This window comes from Gallus gallus, chromosome 24, assembly GCF_016699485.2.
Source record: "Gallus gallus isolate bGalGal1 chromosome 24, bGalGal1.mat.broiler.GRCg7b, whole genome shotgun sequence".
In the NCBI taxonomy this organism is placed as follows: domain Eukaryota; kingdom Metazoa; phylum Chordata; class Aves; order Galliformes; family Phasianidae; genus Gallus; species Gallus gallus.
Window position 1 is genome coordinate 2,938,384 of NC_052555.1, and position 24,784 is coordinate 2,963,167.

General features: G+C 48.2%; 3 protein-coding genes across 30 annotated transcripts in view; 2 read left to right on the forward strand and 1 right to left on the reverse strand.

Annotated features, from left to right (window-relative positions):
• Positions 1–3,029, forward strand: part of LOC101748867 (zonadhesin-like) — a 140,607-nt gene extending 137,578 nt beyond the window's left edge. For all 4 annotated transcript variants that reach the window (XM_040652112.1, XM_040652123.1, XM_040652113.1 and 1 more), the window contains 2 exons: positions 306–449; positions 2,815–3,029. The gene's annotated coding sequence lies outside the window, so the exon portion shown is untranslated. The remainder of the gene's footprint in view (positions 1–305; positions 450–2,814) is intronic.
• Positions 3,030–4,430: 1,401 nt separating this feature from the next.
• Positions 4,431–20,791, forward strand: SCN3B (sodium voltage-gated channel beta subunit 3). 8 transcript variants are annotated; one of them, XM_040652157.2, is made up of 14 exons: positions 4,431–4,778; positions 6,265–6,428; positions 7,871–8,096; positions 8,935–9,073; positions 9,681–9,777; positions 10,216–10,885; positions 10,967–11,056; positions 15,664–15,806; positions 16,588–16,760; positions 17,718–17,898; positions 18,968–19,119; positions 19,531–19,664; positions 19,781–20,044; positions 20,542–20,791. In XM_040652157.2, the coding sequence occupies exons 1-5, from the start codon at positions 4,460–4,462 to the stop codon at positions 9,742–9,744; spliced, it is 912 nt and encodes a 303-aa protein (XP_040508091.1). In that variant the 5' UTR covers positions 4,431–4,459; the 3' UTR covers positions 9,745–9,777; positions 10,216–10,885; positions 10,967–11,056; positions 15,664–15,806; positions 16,588–16,760; positions 17,718–17,898; positions 18,968–19,119; positions 19,531–19,664; positions 19,781–20,044; positions 20,542–20,791. The 8 variants fall into 8 exon arrangements, with proteins under 8 accessions (XP_040508091.1, XP_040508092.1, XP_040508086.1 ...); XM_040652158.2 differs by having other exon boundaries at positions 10,970–11,056; XM_040652152.2 differs by having other exon boundaries at positions 10,216–13,166.
• GRAMD1B (GRAM domain containing 1B) overlaps positions 12,573–24,784 on the reverse strand; it is a 110,824-nt gene continuing 98,612 nt past the window's right edge. For 13 of the 18 annotated variants that reach the window (XM_040652143.2, XM_040652146.2, XM_025143355.3 and 10 more), the window contains 6 exons: positions 24,203–24,406; positions 23,888–23,978; positions 22,800–22,811; positions 22,358–22,465; positions 19,203–19,320; positions 12,573–18,465 (listed from right to left, as the gene is read on the reverse strand). In XM_040652143.2, coding sequence (XP_040508077.1) covers positions 18,376–18,465; positions 19,203–19,320; positions 22,358–22,465; positions 22,800–22,811; positions 23,888–23,978; positions 24,203–24,406 — 623 coding nt within the window. In that variant the 3' untranslated portion in view covers positions 12,573–18,375. The remainder of the gene's footprint in view (positions 18,466–19,202; positions 19,321–22,357; positions 22,466–22,799; positions 22,812–23,887; positions 23,979–24,202; positions 24,407–24,784) is intronic. The other 5 variants (XM_015298155.4, XM_040652144.2, XM_040652138.2 and 2 more) reach the window with 1 other exon arrangement.

A 24,784-nucleotide genomic window follows, 5' to 3' on the forward strand; every position in this document is an offset into this window, starting at 1 on the left:
TTATGCTTCTTTCTTTGTATAAAGTTAATAGAACGACTAAAACGCAGAGAGCTGTAGCAGAATACCTAGCCAGGAGAAGGCGCTTGCTTGGGTGTTGAAGTTCCCTTTGGTAAATGGTAGTTTTGAAAGCAAGAGAGACTTTTAACAGATTCAAAGCTCTGTGCAACTTGCCTTACTTTACCCAGCAGCTTTGAATTTGACCTAGAAGGCACTTCTCACTGTCAAAAGACCTTTCAGATTTGTCATATTGAAGCTGGAAAAACTGTTCTTCCTTTTTTTTACGTGTGATGTCCGATGTATTACAGATATGCTTGTTCTTTTAGCTGAAAGATGGTGACAGTTGTGCTACTGGAGGAGAGAGCTGGAAACACATGGATGAAAGGTACAGAACAAGGCCAAAAGCTGAGCAAGTTTGTTTTTCACAGTGGGAGGCACAGCAGAGCAAAACAGTGAGTGTATGCAACCACACATCTGCTGTGTTCTTTGTATTCTTTGTATTGAATCCTTTGTATCCCCTGGTCCACGGTGAGAACAAATCACCTTTGAGAAGCAGCATTCTAGGGGGCTTGAAAAAGGAGTTAAGGACGGGTTTTCCTTGCTTAATGCTGACTGTGGGGAGGTTCAGCTTTACTTACCCTTTAAGGAAGAAAACCGCAGTGGTTTTCAATTCAATTCAGCCAAGGTAAGATGGTAACACTTGGTGCACAAGATTTTATTTTACAGAAAAACAGCCGTTGCAAGGTGCTAAAATAATTGATGCATCGGTGTATTTCAGTAGCTGTAAGAGTTTTAAGAGTACGAGAAATTAAATGAGCGAATGTGAATGACTGTGTGTGGCAATCTGACGCTAATGGATTTCCATCCACTGCTGAAATGAATGGACTGAGGAGAGGCCTAAAAGCATATCTGTGAAAGTGCCACCTCGTTAAACTTCAGATTGGTAAAACAGCACTTCAGTTACAGCACACAAAGGCTCGCCTATGTGCGTATGCACTGCTTGATCTTCTTGGTGCTGAGTCTCAGAAAACACTATCTCAGAAGTACCTGGGGTGGCACCAGGGCTTAACTGACCACAAAGTGTTGGCAATGTGGAGGAATGAATCTCAGTGCCAGTCTCTCAGACACAGAGAGGGCAGTTTTCAACCCAGCCTTCACGGTACACCTACTGCTTAAAGGGATCCAGGTATGCAGGCTCTGTGTGTGCACAGACCTGGGCTTATGCAATGCTCTTCTGTGATGGAGGAGGTATTTATCTGAGAGAGAGCACCACTATGAAAAGCACTGAGGGCTCGCAGACAGCTGGCCTGAGCCCTCTTGTTCGTAGAGAGGAGTCTGTATGTCCAGTTCTCCTTGTTCGTAGACCTGAAAAGAAAACAGTTCCAAGAGCTAAGGATAAATGGAGGCATGTTGAGCAGGCTGTGTTTTCTCTGGGAGATAAGGATGGCATAGGGATGCTTTGTGTTGTCACTGAAAACAGAAAGGGAGAGCAGCTGGCATTAAGAGGTCAGAATATCGCCCATCGAGAGGCCTTGGAGGTCTGTTCTTCAGACATGAGCAGAGCTAGATGAAGCTCTGGGAGCAGTAGTAAAGTGAGAATGTGCACAATCTGTTATTGCACAGCTTTGGCTGCCTTGAGGCTGGGATGGCAACGAGCAATTGGTGCCAGCAGTGGGTCTGTGTTGGCTCCTGACGGACAGGAAAGGGGCAAGGGACAAGCCTTGCTGATGCTTAGCTGCACAACAAAGAGGACGGTTGTGCTGAAGTGAGCTGACATGATTATTGCAGTGACAGAGGAACTGCTGAGATGGCTGTCACGTGGAGGCCAGAGATGCAGGTTCTGTGCTCCCGCTCCCATAGCCTGGCTCAGAGACCAGAAGATTGAGGGATTAGAGGGGGGGTGGGGGTGCTGAATTTATTTTTTATCTCCTCGTCCTGTTGAGCCTGTGCAGAAGTACCAGCCTTTTTTCCCCTTTTTTTCTTTTCTTTTTGCTGGTGAAGCATTAACTGGGTGGGTTGCCATAGCAACCCCTGCATGATAAGTTGGGCTGCTTCTTGCATTGCTCAAGATCTCTCTCTCTACATTCATCCCCCTTCACCATGTCCCCTGAAATGCTAAAATGGCCGAGGGCTTTGTTGCACTGAGCATCCTGCACCCTGTGGGCTGTGCCTCTGCTCCAGCCTGCTCCCTGCAGGCATCAGAGCAAGGAGGAGGGGCTGTGCATCCTTAGGGTGGGTGGGTTTTGAAGAATATGTGCTCTCCGTCTCTCACACAGCAGAGAAAACCAAAGCTTTTCAATGTGATGCCCCGTTTATTTCCATGGTCTTCTGCAGAGGTCTGGGCAGCATTTATCATCTGTTCAAAACAGGCACGTGGAGATGTTGGAGTGGTTCCCAGCCAAGCCCAGCTCAGAGCAAAAATTAAAGGATCTTACCCTTTCATTGTAAAAACACGCAGCATACCCAAATAGTCCAGGGAACATGTTCTGGACCACAAGTGTGCACTGCAAGTCACCTTATGCTTTGTCTGTAGTGCACGTCGAAGCATGCTTTAGGTGGGGAGAGGCTGTGATGTCTGTTTGCTTCTCTGCCCTGTGGCTTACTGTGTTACAATCCACCAAAACCCAAGCCTGGTTTCACCAGCAGTTTTCCTCACCCCTGGGCCACGTTTCCCATCTTTAAATAGTAATTAGAACTCCAGTCTGACCAGGATGAGTAGTGTGCAGTGCTTCAGGTCTGCACATAAATGATTCCGAGGGAAAACTCATTACCATTTAAGGATGTTTGTTTGTTACTGTAATTTCAATTGGTTGTCAGGTGACTTCTGGAGTGCCTGGGGCTAGAGGAGAAGAGGATGCTGTTTCTGCCTAGAGGAGAACCAAGGCACCCAAGCTAGACTGGGCTAAGAAAGGAGCAGAAGAGGGCCAAGGGTCAATTAGTGGCTGCTGAGCAAATCATGGAGCTGCTGCATCCTCGTAATCCTGTAGACTTGGACCCTCTCTCCCACTCCTGGCAGTGTTCTCTGGAATAGATGTAAGTAGAGCAACGCAGCACAGTGCAGCTCTGCTGATCCGTGTCCTGCAGCTCCTGGCAGTGCACCTGGCTGCCTGGGAACAGATGTGATTTCCACTGCACTTCATGAAACAGGTGCTTGTCAGATGAGATCGCTGTGGACATTGTTCAGTGGTTCCTGTGTCTATAAAAATACCCTCCACCAGCACTCATCCGCCACACGCAGGCTGGATTGTTCCGGAAAAGCTAGGAGCAAATCCTGTAGCTAAGCCTGCCTTTCCTTTTGTTGAGTTGTGGAAACAGCGAGGGGCAATGGGAGATGAGCATGTGACCTAATATATCATCATCTCTGGGTATTGTGGGTGCTATTTTTGCTTCCTTCGGGGAAAAGTTAAATATTCTGATTTGGATATTCATGACGGATGGTTTTTAAGGGAGAAAATGGAAGGGTGTCGCTGGCATCTGGTCTCTGCTCCTGGAGATATATTGGTGTTTTCTTTGGGAAGTTTGATGTTAGGATGGTGGATAAAGCTGGAGAACCACATGGGCAGAGGAGATAGAAGCTGCCATGGCTTTGGTCAGCCACTGCTGCAATACTTCAGGGCTGTGAAGGTTTCAGAGGTCAAAACCCCTGATACAAACAATTGGATGATGTTTAGGAAGAGCATTCACTGTCTCTTTTCTTTGCCAGCTTTGCTTATGCAGTGTAGGGACCACATTCCATGTGTGTGCCCTCAGGACCATGCTGCAGTGCTGGGCAGGTCCGGACTCTGCAGTGTAGTGCCCTGCTGGGCGCCCATGTCCAGCCAAAGGGCTGAAGCCAATGCTTTCAGATGACTGCTGTTTTCTGTTGGGTGGTTCTCATGTGTCCAACACACTCTTCTGTGTTTTGGCACAGGAAGTTGCTCCCATGTCATTGTCTGGTGGAATTGGCCAGGTTTCATTCAATAGATTGTGCTGCGTATTGAGCTGCCATCAGTTGTGAAGAGGGAGCCCATTTAACGAGCACTTCATTTCTCCCTCTCTGCCCACTGTGACCTTCAGAGTTGGAGCCCTTCTGGGTGCTGTGGCTCCAGTCCAAGCTGAGAAGGCCCAGCCTGCTGCTGGCACTGGGCTCCTGGGAATCAGACTAGAACATGAGGAGAGGATTTCCCAGTATTTCCAACTGTGACCTTCAGAGCTGTATAAATGCTAGTATTAAACTCATTACAGGCGAAGCCCTCCCAGTGACCTCGCACGGATAACTCTCCCCCGGCTCTTTATCTGGCTTTATTTCTGAGACAGATAAATGATGCTAATATCCCCTCTCCAGCCAAGAGGCAAAGAGCACGGCCCCCTCCCCTGACCCCAGCGGAGCCCGGCCGGGAACGGGCGAACCCCGAGCTGCCTCTCCACGACCGGGAGGAGCCCCGCGCTGGGGCCGGGGCCGGCAGTGAGGGAGGGCCCGCGCATGCCTGCCGTGAGCCGGGCCCCCCGCCCGGGCGAGGCTGAGCTCCGCGCAGCCGTTGCCGGCCGAGGGAGGCTGCGCCCCGACAGAGCGCGGCGGGGCTCTCCGGCGGCCACCTGCTGCGCCCGGAGCCGCCCCGCGCTGCCCCGGCCCTGTCCGTGGTGCTGCCGCCGGACCGCGGCTCCGTGCCGCCCGCGGAGCATCCTGTTGCGCCGGAGCGTTTGCAGAAGGAGCTCTGCCCGGGGGATGCGCTCCTCGCTCGGAACAATGGCTGCGCTGCCACGGCTGCTCTGCGCGTCTTCGGCCGCTTTGGTCGTCTGGGGTAGGTGCTTCCATTGCGTGCTGTGTTCAGGAGGGTTCTCCCCAAACCCCGTGCTTGTAGGATGCTCTTTCCTCGCAGGGTTCCTTTAACGCTGTCACAAAGCCCAGCCTTTGGAGCGGCTTTTTGTTTTGTTTACAAGAAGAGAAGGAAATAACATCAATACGGAGTTAATGCCAACCTAATGGAGTTAATATGAAGCAAAGAAATGTAATATTGCTAAGTGGACTTCTGGCAGAAGGCGTGCGTTTGCACACGCCTGCAAGTTCCTCGCTGTTTCCTGTTTGCTTTTGTTGTAAAATTTGCAGTGTAATTTAACATGCAGTTTCCTTCGAGAGGCCACGCGAACCCATATGCAGTGCATACTCAATGCTGGTTTTATGTGCAGGCTGTGTAACCTGAAGGAAACGTTTGGGTTTTATTGCCATTTATCTGCAATCTGAAGATAAACTGTTAGTTTTGCTAATACAGCTCAATTTAATATGTATGGATACCTACAGCTCTGTTTGCATGCGTGTGTGTGTGTATCTAATGTAACTGGAGTAGAGCACGATCCAGTAGTTGTTTCTTTATTTCTCCCAGAAAACTGTTGCTATCCATAGAGGTGATGTGGGAGAAAGGGACCATTTCCAGGATAGGTCTCAGGAAAATACAGTGCATGAGAGTGAGGGTTAATGGAATCTGAGGCTGGGGAGGAGGGAGCAGCAGCAAAGTCAGCATCTCCACTGAGCTGCACTCAAGGCTTTGGAGTCAGGGTGGGACAGACGGAACCCGGCATTGTTTAGCCCAGGGGACAAATGTCAGCAGGGATTTAGTCTTGAGATGTCATGCTGGAGCATTGGGTTTCATATCAAGCTTTTGCCTTCACAGACTGTGATTTTTGTCTCGTTTGGGAGAGCTGTATTTTATAGCTGCCCATGTTTGCACAAATCTGATTGGAAACATTTTAAAGCGGAGTGCACGTAAAATCAATAACTCCCCCAGCTGCCAAATGCACTCAAGTCCAAGCCCTTGATTTCCAGGACTGCTTATGAAACCTAGAAACAGGAAGCATGGAGAATCTTAACCCTTTGTATTGAGCACACTGCCAGATGAAAACATCCACCTTCCAACTCGCACAAAGAGCGAGCTGTTCCTCCATGCTTGAATTCTGGGCTTCCTCTCATCCCAGACTCTTAATTGCTGCTGGAATGGGAGCATGCTCAGCATGTGGGAGAAAGAATGAACCATGCCTTCAAAACAGCATCAATTACTACAGGAAAAATTAAAAGTTGTAACAAAGCAGATGCTGGAGAGGTGAATCTGCATGAATTGATCACCTTCTGTTAATTAGGATGCATTATTTATATCTCAGAGAAGGAAGAGAAGCAGAGCGTACTAGTAATGAATCAAAGGGTTTTCCACTGGGGACGATGTGTGTGGATAACTGCTGCCTCTCAGTTTCTCTCTCATATCTTTGCTCACTTCTCCTCCACTGCTTTTTTCCTAGCTGGTTTTTGTTCTGCAGTATGTGTTGAAGTTCCGTCAGAGACAGAGGCGGTCCAGGGGACGGACATGAAGCTGCTCTGCATCTCCTGCATGAAAAGGGAAGAGGTCACAGCCAGCACAGTGGTGGAATGGTTCTACAGGCCGGAGGGTGGCAAAGATGAACCCGTATGTATGTTTGGGTAGCTGAGCCCTTGCTTTGGTAGGCCATGTTGTGACATAGGGTCCAGAGAACTCATGAGAGAAGCCAAAAGATTTAATATGAAGAGTGTGAGTTTGCCTTTCCACAGGATCCTTGATGAAGAGACCCAGACATGAAGACAAGGTTCATGCCATGTTTTCATTCAAAGTCTGTAGGAATGCCCAGCAGGCTGCTTTAATATCATGGAGGAGAGATGAGCTGGTAGCTAAATTCAGCTCCAAAGCCTAGATATTCAGTTTGTATGGTATTTTTACCCAGAGGTTCTATAGCATCGCTTCTGAGCAGTAACGAAAGCATCTTTTCCTTGCTGAGCTGATTAGCTGAGCTGATTAGCACACAGCAGGTACCCATGGCAGGAAAAGCTAGAATCTGTTGGTGAGTTCAGACATTTTGGGTTGTACGTACATCCATGTCAATATCCAGTTTCTTTCCTTGAATGTGTATCATCCAATATACAAGGGAATTGAGAGGGGAAAACAGGAGCATGGAATGACACCCAGCCATGTTGGCCAACTCTTATTTCTTGGGATGCTTCTGGATTCTGAAACTGTTCTTGGAGGTTAGTTAAGGCTCTGCTAAATCTGTAGGACAGAATTTAATTCTTTTTTGCCACAAAGAAACCAATGGTGTGCTGACTGTGGGAGGATCTGTGCGAGTTGCTTTGGATCCCTGTCAGGAAAAGGTAAAATTAGTTTTCAGGGTGAATTAAAATGGGAACCTTACAAGAATGGTAAATCTGAGAATAAGGTTTCAGTAGCTATTTTATCCAAGCGTGAAGAATTAGATCTGTGCCTTCATTTCATCATGATTAAGTAGGGCCAGGCAAGACAGCAAATAATCTCTTACTCTGAGAACTAAAGGAACCACACAAGGGAATGAGATGGGCATTCACTTTCAGTGACCTGGGTGATGTATCTGCTAGCGGCAACCCAAAGGTTGGCCATGAAGGTGAGCTGGGCAGGCATTGTGATGGCTGTGGCCAGCCAGAAACTTGCCAGTGCCTAGGCCTGTGAAAGCCACCCAAGGTCTGTTCTTCTGATGCACTGTTTTCACACTGTTATCCTTCTTCTACAATATCTCCACGTTAGCTGGAAATCCCAGGGCTTACCGAGAAGGACTTTTTGTCTTGGCAGTATTGTTTTCTGTGGTACCTTCTGAAGATGACCCAGTGGCTGACAGGCTAAGGCTACAGGATGGAAATAATTCAGTTTTCTCTCTTTGGTAGAGCAATCTGAGATTTTGAGGTAAGGGATAACAAAATATGAATATATGTTGATCCCAGGAAGGCCATATCCCAGGGCATACACACATGCAGCCAGAGGAGAGCAGAGTTCCTTGGATATGCTGTGTTGTTGTCCGAGATTGAAGTCAGCTATTAATCAGAATATCCCTTCATGTTCCCTCACAGATCTACGAGCACAGGAAAATGAATCATGAATTTCCAAGCCGCTTCAGTGGTCGGATACAATGGAATGGGAGTAAAGACATGCAGGATGTGTCCATCACTGTGTTAAATGTCACCTTGAACGATTCGGGTATCTACACCTGTAACATCACCCGGGAGTTTGAGTTTGAGATTCACCGGCCTCTCTTCACAAGCTCCAGATTGATCCACCTCACCGTGGTGGAGGAGGGTATGGAGGGCTGGCAGAAGTCGTGTCGTGTCCTAACTGGCCGTGGGTGTTTTATACAGGGACAGGATTTTTATTGCATTGCAGGAGGGGGATGACTGAGCTGCCAGGCAGTTGTGTCAAGCAGAGGTTTCCACTTCCTCTGGTCAGAACCCTCACCTCTCCCCTGGTGGCTCACCGGTGCTACAGCACAGATTTTGCCTGGCTACCCACAGCTGCTCCTTCCTCACTTCTGTCCCCTCCCTCTCTGAACTCATTCTCCATTTTGATTTCAATCTCTTGCATCCCCTTTCCTTTGCACTGCTCTTCTGTCTTACCACTGCTCTTGATTTTGCCCAGTTCTTTGCTAAGATCTTGGCTATAGGAATCCTTCTGTCCACTTCAGAGAGGGACAATTTTTATCCCCTATCTTTTTATTTTGTGCCTTCCTTTCCTTTCTTCCCTGCAAGCGTCTGTTTTGATCTCTCTCCAAACCACTGTTGGCACAGCACACTCAAGCAACTGCAGCAAGTAAGACATGCAAAGGAAAGGGTATATACAGCTGAGATAGGCTCATGGTGAGCAATCTGTATGGATGTGTAGGTTGCAGAGAACACAAGACACAGGCAAGCCTATGCATTTTTGATACCAGTGGAAACATGCCCTGAAATTGCTGCTGTCGTGTTTTATTGGCAGCTCCACCTGTTTCCTGTCTTTTGACCTCTCACAATGTAATGGCAGGTGGGACTGTGTGATAAAGTGGGTTAGAAAGGAGGAGACCAGGGTGGGAAGGTCTGAATGGAGCTGCTGTACTCCAGCAGCTGCATGTAAATGATCAGAAACAATTTCATTTTCTTAACAGCTGGAGAAGACTTCACCTCAGTCATCTCTGAAATCATGATGTACATTCTGCTGGTCTTCCTCACCTTGTGGCTACTGATAGAAATGGTCTATTGCTACAGGAAAGTCTCTAAGGCAGAGGAGGCTGCCCAGGAAAATGCGTAAGTGTGAAATCTCTCCAGCTGTTCTACGAGGGGTCCTTCAGATGTCTCAGTCCAGGTCAGATTGAAAGAAGGCTGAACTTTGCTACTGCATGTTTCTAGCTGAGGTTTGCTATGTCTGAAATCATTGCACTGGACAGGAGTACCCAAAGAGACAGCGCACTGGCAAGGGAGGGATGATGCACATGGTAGGGAGGGTGGCCAAGGTGGGCAGGATTCCAAGGTGGCCCGATTTGAACCACGTGGAGATGCTCTCCTGGAAGGCCCACTTCTAGAGATCTGACTCACGAGTCTGTAGCCTATACTATGATAAAGCAGGAGAGGAGGGTAATTCTGGCAGTTGGCAGAGGAGAAATGTTCCAATTTTTATCCTGGCCTATTCCTATCTTTCTGCGTTCTCAGCTTAAATAGCAGTGGTGGGAAAGCTGTATGCATAGGGTATTACAATAGGTAAGGCTCAGCATCTGCTTCTGGTTATGCCAAGGATCTTCTATGAATGATATTTGTTACCTTAGAGATACTTCGGGGAATTCAGCATCTCTGAAGGAGTGAATGGACTTGAACTACACACTTCAGGTTATGCTTTCATCTTTTCTTCCAACTACAGGACAGACTACCTTGCAATTCCATCAGAAAACAAGGAAAACTGTGCTGTGCCTGTGGAGGAATAGCAGAGAGGTGTCTGCAGAGTGCACAGCACCGAGGTAAGTGATGGGAGAGCAGTGAATTGCTGCTTGTGCCTGTCCACCCTTCAGACTTACTGCTGTGGGATAGGATTATGTGGTGCTGGAGAGATGGCAGAGGAGAGATTCCTGGAATTTTTGCCCCTTGTCTGGAGCTTCCATGGTGACCTCAGAAGCAATTTAGGTAATGTTGAATGGTGGCATTCAGGCCGTGATTTAATTACTCCTCCTTTACCTAATCCTCTGGAGTTGGACATAGTGACTGTCCCCTGCAGTCAGGGAGCTGTGTGCAGGAGGAATGACACTGTCTCCAAAGGAAACATTCACTATGGGAGGACTCTGTGTGCAGAAGACTGGAATCTAGATCCCTTCAGGCATTGTGCTGATTGTGCCATGACCCTTACTTGAGTACATTCCAATGACTTGCATGCACTCCATGGGGAATTCTCTCACTTGCAGGGGCTCTGAAGACAGAAGGACCACGTCATGCCAGCCAGGTTTGAGGGGGAGCTCTACGACATCGGGAGGAAATACGGGGAAGTGTAAATTCTCTTCCATTTGCCTTGGACTCTGTACAGCCTTGACTTTGGCCTCATGACTCCATTCTGAGCTGCCAGCCCATTTGTTAAAGGACTCTCCTTTTGAAGCATGCTGAGCAAAGGGCACAGGGGGTGCGGGCAGCACGGCTCCTTCCCAAGTTTCAGTTCCATCATCACGTTAATGGCTTTGTAACTGTTAATGTCATTTCTTAGCTGCTGTCACCACCACCTTTATTTGCAAAATATGCTAGTTCTCCATTGCAGACATAAAGGGTATGTGTACTGTTACTCTGACCTGCAGGATTGGGAATATCTTCATCTTAAGGTGATGATGTTCCACCACAGCCCAAGAAGTCACTATAGGTGTTAAACAGGAAGAGTTTAATTAGTGTAGTTGTTGCTCAGTAAGTTCCTTTGGACTTTGGGCTGCCAGGGCAGACGTAGAGTAGCATAAGAACTATAAATGCATTAAAACAGATAAAAATGTGCAGTAGGAAGATGAGTCCCTGTGCTATGGTCACACCTGCTTCTGAAGGAGGGAGCTGAGAATATAAATCCTGAAGTACTCCTAATTTGGGAGGCTGTATAACGTAAGTATAAGAATTCCCTGTCCCCTCTCTTTCACTTAGCAAGAGTTGAATTTCTTAGTTCCTTCTATTTGCCTTGTGCAGCAGGTTTACTCCTCAAGCATACAGAGACACATTGATAGGAATAACCTGTGGAGCCGTGTTCAGCAACCACAGGGGAGCCAGTAAGACAAGGTATGCTTTTAACCTGTTTCTGGGGGATGCTATGAAAGGAAGACAGCTGGATGCAAACAGGCAAGCAAAGTAAATAGGATGCATAGCCCTCTGAGTGGGACACAGCTTTGTAAAATAATACTTGCAATTGTGATGGTCTTCTTATACTATATTGCAGCACCACCTAGAGGAATAGAGAGAAGATGCTTAATTTGTCCTCGTCTGTAGTAATTCTGTTTTGTGATTAGTCACCAATTTGAATAGTCAGTATTCATTGTAAATGACACATTTCTGCACAGGAAATACACTGTAAATTCAATGGTACCTATGCAAATTTTCCTTCTAAATCTTAGTGGCTTAAGCAGAGTGCAATTAGTTTGCTGGCTTCAAACATAGATCAGTTGAGCGCAACCAACAGGATTATGAGGAAACACCAGGCAGAAACATTGGCCAGGGTAGAGTTGGACTTTAGGATGAAGTGGGGAAAGATTGAGGGTTTTTTCATATGGGAGATGTTGTTGCATCCCTGCTGCAATGGAGCCTTTATTGCTTGCAAGAGCTGACAAGTTTTGCTACACTGACTGCTTCTAAATACTATGAAGTGCTTGTGAATCTCAAGGCATGCTTCTTACGTACGGGATTTCCCCTGCTTATGTTCTGCTGCAGTTTGTGTTGCTAAAAATCATAGAGATGTCTCCATTTGTAAGTCCAGGACGGATTTCTAACTGGCCGTGGTTCAAAATTCCTTCTTTAAGAGCAAGTTTCAACTTCAGCCCATTGTTATGATGCAGTCTTCACAGAGCTGAGTCTGGCAACCTGAGCACATTTTGCAGCTGAAGCACGCTTGTAGTCTGGGCACGTTAAACTCTGATATCCCCAAATACCTCCTCCTTTCATTCTGCTGGGTGTCTTCATTTTCCCTAGGCCATCTTGCCTGGCCTCAGGGCACCTGGGGGCATAATCCTAACTCTAGATCCACAGCAACAGAGGAGCTGTCCCTGCAGTTTCCGTCGCTGATCATGGCACTAACACCCAGGGTGATTTTTAGGTAAGGTCACAGAAACCCCCCTCCCACTTCAGCCGTGTTCCTCCCAGCCCTTATGAAGTGCTGATAACCTGATGGTACAACGTTGAGCCAAAAAGAAACAAAAAAAAAGAGGAGCAAACAAACTGTCTTGAGAGCTACCTCGGGTGGAAAAGAAGGGCTGTCCCGTAGTCCTGCACCTTGTGGTATTTTACACATTTAGATGCTTTTTGGACACATCTTTCACTTTTCCAGTTCCTGCATATGCCTATTGCCCTGTGTTGTCCTAGATGGGAAAATGGTGTCTAAATTTTGCTCAGGATTCCCACAGTGAAAAAAAAAAACAAAAAAACAGTTGGTTTATTTCAAGGGCAGCATTAAAGGCAGGTTTATGTCCTGGGAGAGACGGTCCTGGTTGGTACCTGAAGAGACCCTCTCTGTGTATTTGGAAATGACAGAAAAGACCAGAAGCAGGCAGGACAATAAAAGTAACAAAGCACTCACGAGTCACACTGTTGTTTGATAGACTTCTGTTTAATTTATACCGTACTTCCATTGTACTAGCTACTTACATGGAGTTTTGGCTGCATAGCCTTTACAATTCCTAGGTTCTAGCAGGTAAGTTTCATCATCATTTCCTCGCGTTTTGCGCACAGCGCAAACCTGATGACAGTTCAACAACTCCTAAAACAAAACCACGGGTCCTCCCCCAGCCCACCCTGAAGTTCATGGCGGTGCTGCAGGCTGTGGCCAACAGCCCTCTGCTTCCCTGGCCCTGGTGCTGAAATCCAGAAGGGGAATGCACACCCATGGGTTTTTGTATGACCGTTCCCTCGCCTTGCTGACACGAGGAGATCCTCATTAATCTGCAATTGCGGCAGCGATCGGGGTTGCAGGATGTGGGGCTCAGGTGGGCAGAACACACTCCAGGGTGTTTATAGCAGCTTTACCCAGCCCTGGAGCATGTGATGAGATGAACTGCAGTGAGAGTGACCACGTCCCAGAGGTGCCACAGCCACACAGTGCCAGTCCTGGTGGTCAGAGATGTACGCTGCGATGGTTCTGCTGCTCCTCCCTCTGCTCTGAGCTCGTCGGGCCAAGAGCCAGGTTAGTGCTGCTGTATCTGCTCTGCTAAGTGCTATCCCAGGGGAGGTGGGCTTGCAAAGACTGGAATGCACGTGTGTGGCGCAGGCTCCACCTCTTTGCTGGGTAGAGCTGCTTTGCAACAGCCGTTCTCCCACCTCCTTACACTGCTGGGGCAATTTGGGCCAAGACTGAGACACGACCAAGCGGCTGTAGAACCTGAGCTGCACATTTGTTTTATTCCCTAACGATTCTTGGAGTTTGGGTTGGGGAAGGGTGGCCATTTAACGTTAGCAATGGAATTGGCCTACATGAGTGAGGTAACAGAAACGGCCAGAGGAGGTACCTCCCTGAGCCATGTGCAAATATAACTCCTTCCGCAGAAGGAAGTCTTTTCCCTACTGAAGAAAATAAGAAAACAAACAAAACACATTCACTTAAAGGGCGTACAGACTGCATCAAGGGAAGGCAAGCAGGGACAGCACCAGGTCAGTCCATCCATGACAAAGGGAATGATTGTCCGGCAGCAGAGGTGTGTGGGGAGAGGGAAAAGCCATAGCAAGCCCTGCAAAACGTGTGGGAGAGGGGAGCATGGCCCACCAGGATCCATGCAGAGGGTTGAAGCCCATGCTGTCTGGCTAGGTCAGGGAATAATCTCAGTCGGCAGTCAATAAAGACATGAGGATATTATTTGGCCAGTGTGCACATCTAAAAAAGAAACGTATTATGGCACAAAGAGAATCGTGCAGGGGAGGGTGCAAAGCACAGGGATCAGAGCATGCCAGGCAGAGGGAACGGGCCAGAAAGTCAGCACAGTTACACCTCAGCAACTACACTGATACAAATGTTTTGCAAGCTACTTACCTCAGGTGCTTTGGTTTAAGAGTCTCTGTTTTGAGTTGTTTTTAAGCAAGCCCCTGCTGGATATTTAAACTAGTACTGAGACTGTCTGAAAAGACCGAGCCAGAATCTACACGAACCCACCATGAAACTTCTCAATGGCAGCAGACCCTGCTGGAATGATCTCTATGTTGAGCACATACTTCAGAGTTCTGCCAACACAGTTCTGCCAGCTGCCCTGAGAAACATGACAGAATTGCCCCTCCTGCCCCTAGCCAGCAGTGCTGCGAGCACTGAGCAATGCAGCTTCAGCTCTGTGCCACTTCCAGTGTTCTGTGGAACCAGAAATTCCTAGCTTTTAAATTAGAAAGTCGTCAGCCTGTTATCCTGGTTGGGAAAGGGAAACTCAGATAGAGAGCTACCTGATTGTATGCTGGAGAATGGGTAGTTTGGTACATACCTCACCTGGGAGCAAGCATAGTAATGCACTAGGGATGTTCTTGTAGAGAAGTACTCTTGAGAGCATGGCCTCTTCACAGTGGCAGCAGAGTAGGACTCAGCATGTTAGTTAGCCACACATTATAAAGGAATACCTTTTGGGGTCAGAGCCTCTTCCCAGATCACTGCAGTAGGCCTGGGGACCAGCATTCACAGAGGGGTTTGTCATACCTGTGAACTTGCATTCTAACTTGATGTAAATGAACTCTATGTAAATGAACCCAGGAGGAAGAAGAGCCTCAAAAGTTTTCCCATTCTGAGTAGTATGGAGTGAACCATCTCAGCCTGGAGCTCTTTCCTGGTGCGGGACAGGGTGCAAGCTGCAGGCTGCCCTCTCTGTCCCCTCTTCAGGTGCTTCTGAAATACAGATCTGAGAAGGCAAAGCTAGCAGGAAAGGAAGAGGGATAAGGACCATGGGACAAGGAGGGACTGCACTCAGCACAGCCTGCATGTATGCACTCCCTTCTGAGTAGCACTTCTTACGTGCAGCCAAACTGTGAAGCCTCTGTATCTGCACAGAAATCACTGCAGAGCATATCCAAAAGGTCTCACCTTAAGTACTGGCACTAAGTGTTCCCAGTTGCTAATTGGAAAATGAACTTTCTACTGGCTCCTATAAAGGTGGGGAAAAGCATATTTGTGCAGGCTAGGTAGTTTTATGCTGAGGGATGAGCAGGCTGAAGTATGTCTCCATCTACACCCAAGCGAGCTTCTGAAACAAACGGTCTGTCTGATGGGAAAAGTGCTCAAATTCACCTTGAGCTCATCTCAGATGCCATAACCCAAACGTTTCCTTTTAGGTAACCATTAGAAGGTATGTATTTATTAAAATTCTGTCAAGCTAGGATTAGTGATGCATTCTTCTCCTACAGAAGCAGGTGATATAGACAAACAGGCAAGATGGCTTTGTCATCTCCCTCCTGCTGATAGGTAGCATCTTACTTGGCACAAATTAGGTTACTCTCTGTTGGCATGAATGTGCACGTTTGGCTGGAGCCATGTTTCTTTGACAGTCTCTTTTGTAGCTGCCAAAATTCAGCAAATCCAAACCCAGCTCCACTTGCTGGACAGATTATTTCTGTCAGACATGTTAAACCCAGTTTAACATGCAGGCAAAATGAATAGTAGTGCTTAATACTTTTACAGCTGCCTGTGTGCAACCTCACATTAATTTGTCTCTAAGGCCAAGCCCAAGGAAGCTGTACCAGTGGGAACATCCAGAACCCAACGTGACCGCAGTCTGCAGAGATGCTGCAGAGGAAGGAGGATGCACATGCGAGCAAAGGGATTTCTTGCCTCCATAACCAGCAAGAGAATGTCAGCTTGGTAAGCAGCCAGCTCTAGCTACTGGCATTTATTTTGGACCCTCTCAGACACGTGGGTTTTCTGTCCTCTGCTGGGTTCTGTTTGTGTATGTACAGAAGTTTGCTGGCCATGCTGCCAAGACCCACATTCCAGGTTTCTTTCTCTTGCTTCTTCTTTTCTGGCAAGGGCAAGGCAGCAAACATAGGCCTTCCTCTCTCTTTATTTTTTTCCTGCTCTATGGAATTAAATACCAAAAGTGGGGAAGATGGGCTGCAAAGCATTTTTCTGTGCTTAGCAACACAGGAGTGGCGAAGGGGCATCTCAGCCAGTGTGGCAAGTCAGCAGCAGGGAACTGGGGCCCCTTGGTCCCAAGGTGAGAGCAGCAGAATGCCCTTCTCAGGCTCTAGCAGCTCAGATTTGTTGTATAGCAGCCATTTCAGCAGCACCCCTGGAAGAAGTCAGGGAGCAGCATAGTAGTCAGCAGCACGAAATCAAACAGTCATCAATACAAGTAACTCCCTAGTTCCCAAGGCATTGCCAATTGTACCTTGCTTTCAGAGTCTTTTAAGAGCATTCAGTAACCTGTTAGTCTTCTTCTCTATGTCATGCTGTTTCTAGCATTTGGTCATTTAATTATGAGGCAGGCTGGGAGAAATCAGCAGGTTACTTCTAATGGCAGTACCTTGCCCTGGTTGGGCTGCATAAGCTGGAGCTTGTGAGGGTTTTCCTCAGCTGTGTGGATTCCTGCTATACTAAGATGCAAAAAAACACTCACTCACCCTTATGTCCCCTTCTCTTTCAGTGCCAATTCGAGCTAGAGACCAACGGACACATGAGACCTGCACCATTTCTTGTGGGAACACACAGCTGACTCCTTCCTGCCATCTAGGAGTGGACATGGCCTGCTTCTGAACAAAGGTTCTCGACAAAGGTGGAGACTGAGTGCCTTGCATGTCACCTACCCTACCGGGCTGGGTAAGATGAGAAAGCATTTATTAATTGCTTACTTGGGCACCCCCCATCCCACCCAGTGCACAGTCCCTCTTTCCCTCATGTGGCTGCTAATGGGAATCTGGAGAAATGCCCTAGAAAGTAGTAAAAATGCATGCTGTTTTTTTTAATGCAGGTCTGCCACCTGACTTGCTTAGGGAGCCAATGCAGTGCTATCTAGCTTAGGAGAGATCCCAGTCACTACCTTACACTGTGGATAACAGCCAGGTCTATCCCACGCCCCTTGGCAGTACTTTTTCTGTCTTCTTTTTTGTTCCTTGGGGCCCTTCCTAATCTCTCCTAGGCTGACGGAGGCCCTGCAGCTGTAGATGCAGTCATGTAAGTATCAAAAGCAAAGATATCCTTTTGCTGTCACCGCTGAAGGAAAATAATTTGTTTTCCTACGTAGCTCAGAAGTAAAGATGAAGGCTAAGAGGTATGAACAAAATGATCTCGCAGACCAGGGATGAGAGGTGAATTTACCAAGCAGGACAGCAAGAGTAGTTCTGCTGTTTCCTTAGCTCTCCCACTCCATGTTGTGCTAACAGCACACAGCCTGGCAGGAAGGAGTGCTCACATATAAATACTCATTTTGGTTTTCTTTTGTAGCTGGGGCACTCTCCCTGTTGTGAGAAGTCCCACAGGCAGCCCTTATCAGCACCGATGTAGATCTTCAGCACGGGGATGGCTTAATGGCAGGGGCCCAAGCACACAGAAAGCAGAGAACCACAGCAAAAGTAAAGGGGACACTGTCAAAAGAAATGGAAGTGTGCTTTCTGCAGTGTGGCTCTCCCCACTCCGAGCATCATGTGGGCAGACACTCCTGCTCCCCGCCATCTCCTCAGCTATTAATGCACTATCAATTACAGGAGGAGGCAAACTAAGTGTTTGGAGGAATCATTTCAGGCTCGTTTACATTCTGTGCTTTGCTCTCTGAACCAGGCTGGCCAGCATGGCAGCAAATTGCATTTCTGCTCCAAGAGACGTAGAAGATGATTGCCAGGGAGACCTGCTCTCCACAGCCCTACAGCAATTCCTCTGGAGGCCTCCTCTCCAAACGGGGGATCGTTTCATAAGGGATCGATGGTGATTGCCAAAACCTCTCTGCCCTGAAGCCAGCAAGGTAAGAAAGTTGACAGTGTTCCCTTTATATGTGTAGATACATATCATCAGTCAGGGACCTTCATGCGCAGGGAGGGGAGGGGCATTCACTCTGATGCTTCCCTTTGAAACAACAGAAACAGACAGACAGACAGACGAACAGCCAGGAATATTACAGAACAGTGGTGCAAACAGGCCCAGGGTAGCACACTTGGGTGCATTCCTAAGCACACCTCAGTGCCAGGAGAGCACAGCCCTCCCATACACACACACACACGCAACACACACACCCCACACTACCACTGAGACACTCCATTTCAGCCAGTGTTGGAGGTCAGTCCTTCCTCTCGGTACGTAGGCTTTTTTTTTTTTTTTTCTCTTAAAATCTGTATATAATATATATATTTATATTCTGTATATATATTTATATATATATATATTTATATATCCTATTTACACATATTGCACACCGTCCTCTGGCCTCCTGCATTCCTGCCTGTTAGTGGAAACGTTTCCGTTTCTCCTCTGGATCTGACCCGAAGTCCCGGGACCCGATGCCATTCTGGAGATTTATTAGTGAATCCTTCATCTGCAAGACAAGAAACGTCTCCAATGTGCTGCTACCCTGGAGGTGGCAGCACTTTGGGATTTCCTTTCTCATCGGTGCCTCCTCCATCCATCTAAGTGTTAATACCATTAACATCCACTTTTTGGGACTGGTGCAGCAGGGCTGGGTGACAAATGGAGGACTGGGAAGATAGGAGCCAGTGAGTTAACAAATAAGGGTCAAGTAGAATGATGCACAGGGTAACGTAACAGGCACTCACCTTAGGGAACAGCAGCTTCTTTCATTTATGAACACCATTCCAAGCTGCCCGGTGTCTTAGGAGCTTTTGAGGGAATGGGTTCTAAAACTGCTGCTTCTGTGCTGTGAATGGCCTATGCCTTTGTCCCTGTAAGCTACATACGACCCCAGAGTCAAGGAGAAAAATTCTGCATTGCAAACAGAGTGCCAAGGCCTTTACAGCACCCTCAAATGCCAAAGACTAGATACAAGCTTTGTTGTCTAATATAAGGCTTTGGCCCTGCAGGATTCTCTCCTTTACTTGTCTGGACTCCTGTGAGATGATAGAGAACCCACGTGAATAGCCCTTGGGACCTTCTGCCCAGCCCAGCATCAGAAGACAGACTTAAAGAGAGATGGGAACGGAGGTGATGCACCTGGTGGGCTGCAGTGGTCCAGGTAAGGCTGAGGGATTGCAGGTGATGGGCTGGGAGGACACAGTGACTGTCTACTCACAGTGGTACTGGGATGTGTGGTCTCACCTGGTCTAGAAGCATCACGGAGGATTTGATGATCTCACGCCATTTTTGTAACTCTGAGTCATGATACTTCTGCTGAGATTCTAGTAACTGGGCCCATTCTGTCTGCGACTGGGGTAACCTGCCAAGCAGAGTAGGAGCAGGAGTGAATGTGGGGAAAGCTTAGTCAAGGATGAGCAAAGTGGACCAGCAGGTGAGGGGGTGGTAGATAGCATCAGTCTCTGTTTGATCGTCACACCTCACAGGAGCAAATTCTCTTAACGTTTTTCTTAATTGCCTATCACTGTTACCTTAACTATGATAATTAAGAGCAAAGATGTGTCTTTTGCAGAAGAGCTGTAGTGTGTTGGAGCCAAACACCTGCATGCTAGAAGAGCAGTGTGTTGTCATTGCCTGGGAGATGAATACAGCAGGACATAGCACCATGGCCACTGATGGGGAATGCAGTGTAGCACTGTTGGACAGGTAATCCTGTACAGTTTCTGTATTTTTGGGGGTGTTTTTTTTTTTTTCTGCTCTGTTAGTCTTTATCTTAATAACAGATTTTCTTTGCTCACTTAATTACCATCTCCTCCCTTCAGGCCTAATCAGTCCTCCAGGTGCAAGCACTCAAGCCCCTGACAAGATCCCCAGACTGGCTGCCCTGAGCTGCCACTCAGGGGCTCAAGCAGATGAAAGCACTGTGCTTGGAGAGCAGGTGGAGCTTGCCTGGGCCAAGGTTGAGGATAAATCTCCATAGAGCATAAGAGATGTGAGGAGTGTAGTGAGGAGGAGCATAGTCAAGACAGTTGCAGGAAGACTCCAGGACATATCAGGGCCCTTTTTGCACACTTTTCCCTGGAAAGGTAAGTTGTTTTTGTACGCCCTCATCTACCTCTATTGCTTTGTTTTGGGGCCTCACTGGTTTCTAAGGTTGTTAAGCGTGGAGCTAACCTTTTGTCTTCTGCTGGGTGTCTCTTCTTTACTGTCTTGGGCTTTGCTTGTCTTTAAGACAACTCAATCATTGCTTTGTCTTCAACTTACATCTTAAGAAGTAACAGAGCCTAAGATAGCTGGATCCCTCCTCTCTTAACTATTGCCTATTTTAAAGCTCTTTAAAGCTCTTAAGCTTTACAGGATGTAGTGGAGATCTTCGTGTGTCCTACCCTGGAAACTGAGTGGATAGCCTTTCTATGGCCATGACTGCTCCCAAAACTAACCTCTCAGATACGTTTGTTCTTTCTCCTAGCACTGTAATTTAACAGTCTAATTGGTTCCCCTCTTACCTTACCAAATGAGCAGTGGGTTGCTGCTGCTAACTGCTGTGTGTTAACCACCTCAGGTACGGCTCCTTGTTTTACAGAGATTTATCCTCATCTTGAGCCAGTCAAGCTTCACCTACTTGCCTGGTGTGCTGCAGTCACAGGGCCATGAGTAGCAACCTGTCCTGGTGATCTTCCCAACAGGAGCTTGAGTGCTTGCAACTGTCCTGCTCAACCAGCTCCATATGTGGAGATAAAGCAATGACATTTCAAGCATAAAAAAACAAAAAGCTACTGCAATTTAAAAATGGCTGCACTCTCAATCTCTAATAAACAGTGGTCTACTTCTAACAACTGTTGCTTTCCTTGTCTAAAGGAAGAGGAAAGATTATACTTATATGTGGGATCACTCACTATCCCTGCCCACTCAAGGCCCACAGATACACGGTCACACAGATACAAAGGAATAGGCAGGGGAGCCTCAAGGTGAGTGTAGATGATTTCTGACCCAGCAGGTGGGTTTGGTCTAGGTCACAGCAACTACACTTAAAACACAACAAAGTTGTGTGTGTAGGGGCATAGAGAGAGGGAGAGGGAAGGAGAGAGAGAGAGAGAGAGAGAGGGAAGGAGGGGGAGAGAGAGAGAGAGGACAGAGAGAGGGAAGGAGGAAGAGAGAGAGAGAGAGAAGAAGGGAAAGAGAGGGAAGGAGGGGGAGAGAGAGAGGACAGAGAGAGGGAAGGAGGGGGAGAGAGAGAGAGAGGGAAGGAGGGGGAGAGAGAGAGAGAGGGAAGGAGGAAGAGAGAGAGGACAGAGAGAGGGAAGGAGGGGGAGAGAGAGAGAGAGGGAAGGAGGAAGAGAGAGAGAGAGAGGACAGAGAGAGGGAAGGAGGGAGAGAGAGAGAGAGAGGGAAGGAGGGAGAGAGAGAGAGGGAAGGAGGAAGAGAGAGAGGACAGAGAGAGGGAAGGAGGGGGAGAGAGAGAGAGAGGGAAGGAGGAAGAGAGAGAGAGAGGACAGAGAGAGGGAAGGAGGGGGAGAGAGAGAGAGGGAAGGAGGAAGAGAGAGAGAGAGAGGACAGAGAGAGGGAAGGAGGGGGAGAGAGAGAGGGAAGGAGGAAGAGAGAGAGGACAGAGAGAGGGAAGGAGGGGGAGAGAGAGAGAGAGGGAAGGAGGGAGAGAGAGAGAGGGAAGGAGGAAGAGAGAGAGGACAGAGAGAGGGAAGGAGGGGGAGAGAGAGAGAGAGAGGGAAGGAGGAAGAGAGAGAGAGAGAGGACAGAGAGAGGGAAGGAGGGAGAGAGAGAGAGAGAGGGAAGGAGGGAGAGAGAGAGGACAGAGAGAGGGAAGGAGGGAGAGAGAGAGAGAGGACAGAGAGGGAAGGAGGAAGAGAGAGAGGACAGAGAGAGGGAAGGAGGAAGAGAGAGAGAGAGGACAGAGAGAGGGAAGGAGGAAGAGAGAGAGGACAGAGAGAGGGAAGGAGGAAGAGAGAGAGAGAGAGAGGACAGAGAGAGGGAAGGAGGGGGAGAGAGAGAGGGAAGCAGAGAGAGAAAAAGAGAGGGAGAGAGAGGGAAGGAGGGAGAGAGAGAAGGAGATAGAGAGGGAAAGGGGAGGAGAGAGGGAGAAGAGAGAGAAAGAGGGAAGGAGGGAGAGAGTGAAGGAGACAGGGAGGAGAGGGAAGAAGGGAGAAAAGGAAAGGGAAGGTGCGAGAAAGGGAAGGAGGGAGAGTGGAAAGGAGGGAGGAATGGAAGGAAGTGCTTTTCCCCAACAAGTAGCTTCAGCTAATTACCTGCTTCATCTATTACATATGTTTCATCTATTAAATACAAAAGAGAATCAATCTACTAGGTAGCCCAGAGCTTTGGTGTCTCTGACATCAACAGGAAACATGCAAGAAGATGTAAAAACAAAGCTGGTGTGACAGTACCTTTCCTGTAGCCGCAAGCCCTGCCATGCTGTGAGCGTCTGGGTGGTATACTCCAACATCCACAGTTTGTAGAACAGCATCATATTGAGAATGACCAGCAACACCAGGCTGCAAATAAAGAAAACAGTCCATTTACTGCGAGCATTGCTACCCCACTGCCTGCCTGTCACACCTGGGAAAACACCCAGGGCTTTCTCAAGGTTCCTGGGACCCAGGTCCACGCTGTGTGTCAGTGAGGATTTACTCTGAGTAAGGGCCAAGAAAGCAGAACCCAAAACTTCATCACATGAGAGAGATGTGAAAGGAGGACAGGTAGCAATGACTGATGCATCAGACAGGCTGAATGAGTGGATGTGCTGAATGCAGAGAAGGGGGGGGGGGGGGGGGGGGGGACAGGAGAATAAGGAGGTTTGAAAAAAAAAAAAAAAGAGAGAGACAGTACCTGAAACAGATCCTAATGGGAGCAGGGAAGAGAAAAGACGGAGTAGCTGCAGGTTAGAAACAGACTGACACAGAACAGGAGAAACTGGGCTGAGCAGAGAAGGCTCACAGACAGTACAGAAGATATATGGTGGGGAGGGAGGCAAGAAGGAACAGTGGGAAGAGACTCGAGGGAAAAAACAAACTGTGGGCTTGCAATTAATGGTGAAATTCAACCAGGAATAGATGAGCTGTGTGGCTCTTGTGGGCACCTATAAAGAGCATTCATGCAGGCCACTGCCATGTAAAGGCACGCTGCAGTCAGCACTCCCCACTCCTGCCTTGCACTGAAGTGGGAATGCCACCACAGGCTGTGCAAACCACTGCTTTCAGCACATAGGGTTAGCACATGGAGGGCTCTAAGCTAAGCCAGCAGCTTGCAAGAGAGCGTTGTAAAGTTTCTGTGCCTTGCTATTTACCTGTCTAACCACAGAAGACAGCACCAGGTGTCTGCCCAGAACTGTCACAAGGCCCGTATTTCTCCAACAGCTCTGGGCTGTAGCTGTAAACTTCTGCAGCCTTCCTCCCCATAGGGAAAAAAATGCAGAAAAACTAACTAACCCCAGTCTGCCAACCTCAGCCTCCTCACTAAAAGACGAGTGGAGCTTATGAAAAGAGTGACCACAAGTTCTGCTGTTCCTCCACAGTTAGTATTATCCTTTCAGCTTCGTTAGCAATAAAAACACCTGCTGTACCTGGACTGCTGCTTTAATTTGTACTGCTTCTCAGCCCCCGTCCAGTTACAGCTGCAGCACTAGCACATGAAAGCTATGGGCAGCCCAGGAGGCAGAGAAGCAATAACCATTCTGCCTTTTCCACATAAAGATTGAGTCACAGGAATATGAGGGCCCCACACCTGGCTCAACTCTAAGCACACATCCAGCAAGGCCAAGACTAGAAAGGTGGTAGCATAAAAAGGACACAGACTGAATGTGGTTCTTGCTGCTGATCTACTGAGAACACTGACGGGAGCAGAGAACACCAGAAACAGGAGAGGAGAAAGTAAGTTAAAGGCTGACTGTGAAGGCAGAGTTAAAACAAATCACTTACACAAAACTGATGACGAGGAGCAGCTTGGAAACGCTCTGCAGGTGGAAGCCACTGGGGCTCTCCTCGGGGATGTGCCGTGTCTGTGTGGAACCTGAGGAGACAGGTGTGTGTAGGCTGTGAAATGCTGTCCCATGGAGAGGGCGATGTTTTTCCACTACATGATCCTCGATCTTATTCAAAACAATCATCATGGATCCACTGCTCTGGAAAGCCCAGGCCTTTCTCCCCATTAACTCTCCATGAGCAAACTTCCAGCTTGTCTCCAGAGATGTCCAGCTCTCCATCCCCAAGTGTGAGGGGTCTGTGGTTCCTTACCTGCCACGTGCTTGATTCGGTGAGCAACCTCCTCATCCGTGGGGGTGGTGACGGGACTCAGCACCTCCTCCAAGTGCGGCACCCGCAGATGGGCATGGGCCCGTTTCCTCCGGCGGACTGTTGATTGCTTGCTCACTTTCTCTTTGGGGGATTGTCTGTGGACCTCAGCCAGGTACGTGCTCTCCGTTTTGGTCAGCTCACTTTCTGCAGTGACAGCGAGGGAGAGAAAGCATTTAATAGAAGCAGAACTAGCATTGCAATGATACAAACTCTGAGCCCACTACTGGCACAGCAGCTGGATGGAGTACAGGTATGACTCATGAGAGTACTCACTGCAGATCCGTCACACCTTCAGCCAAACCCTTACCCCATACTCCCTGTGCTCATGAGAGGAGCTGATGATCAGCAGGTGCTGCCAGCTGCTGGGCAGTAACTTTGGCTGACCCCATTTAAAAGCCTCTCTGAAGTCTAATCCCCAGCAGGCTGGCAGCAGCTACCACACCATTACATTGCCTGCTTACAGAGAGGCATGCATAAGCTACTGAGCGTGATGCTGTCGTTGCAGCAGCTCTGGTCACTGCC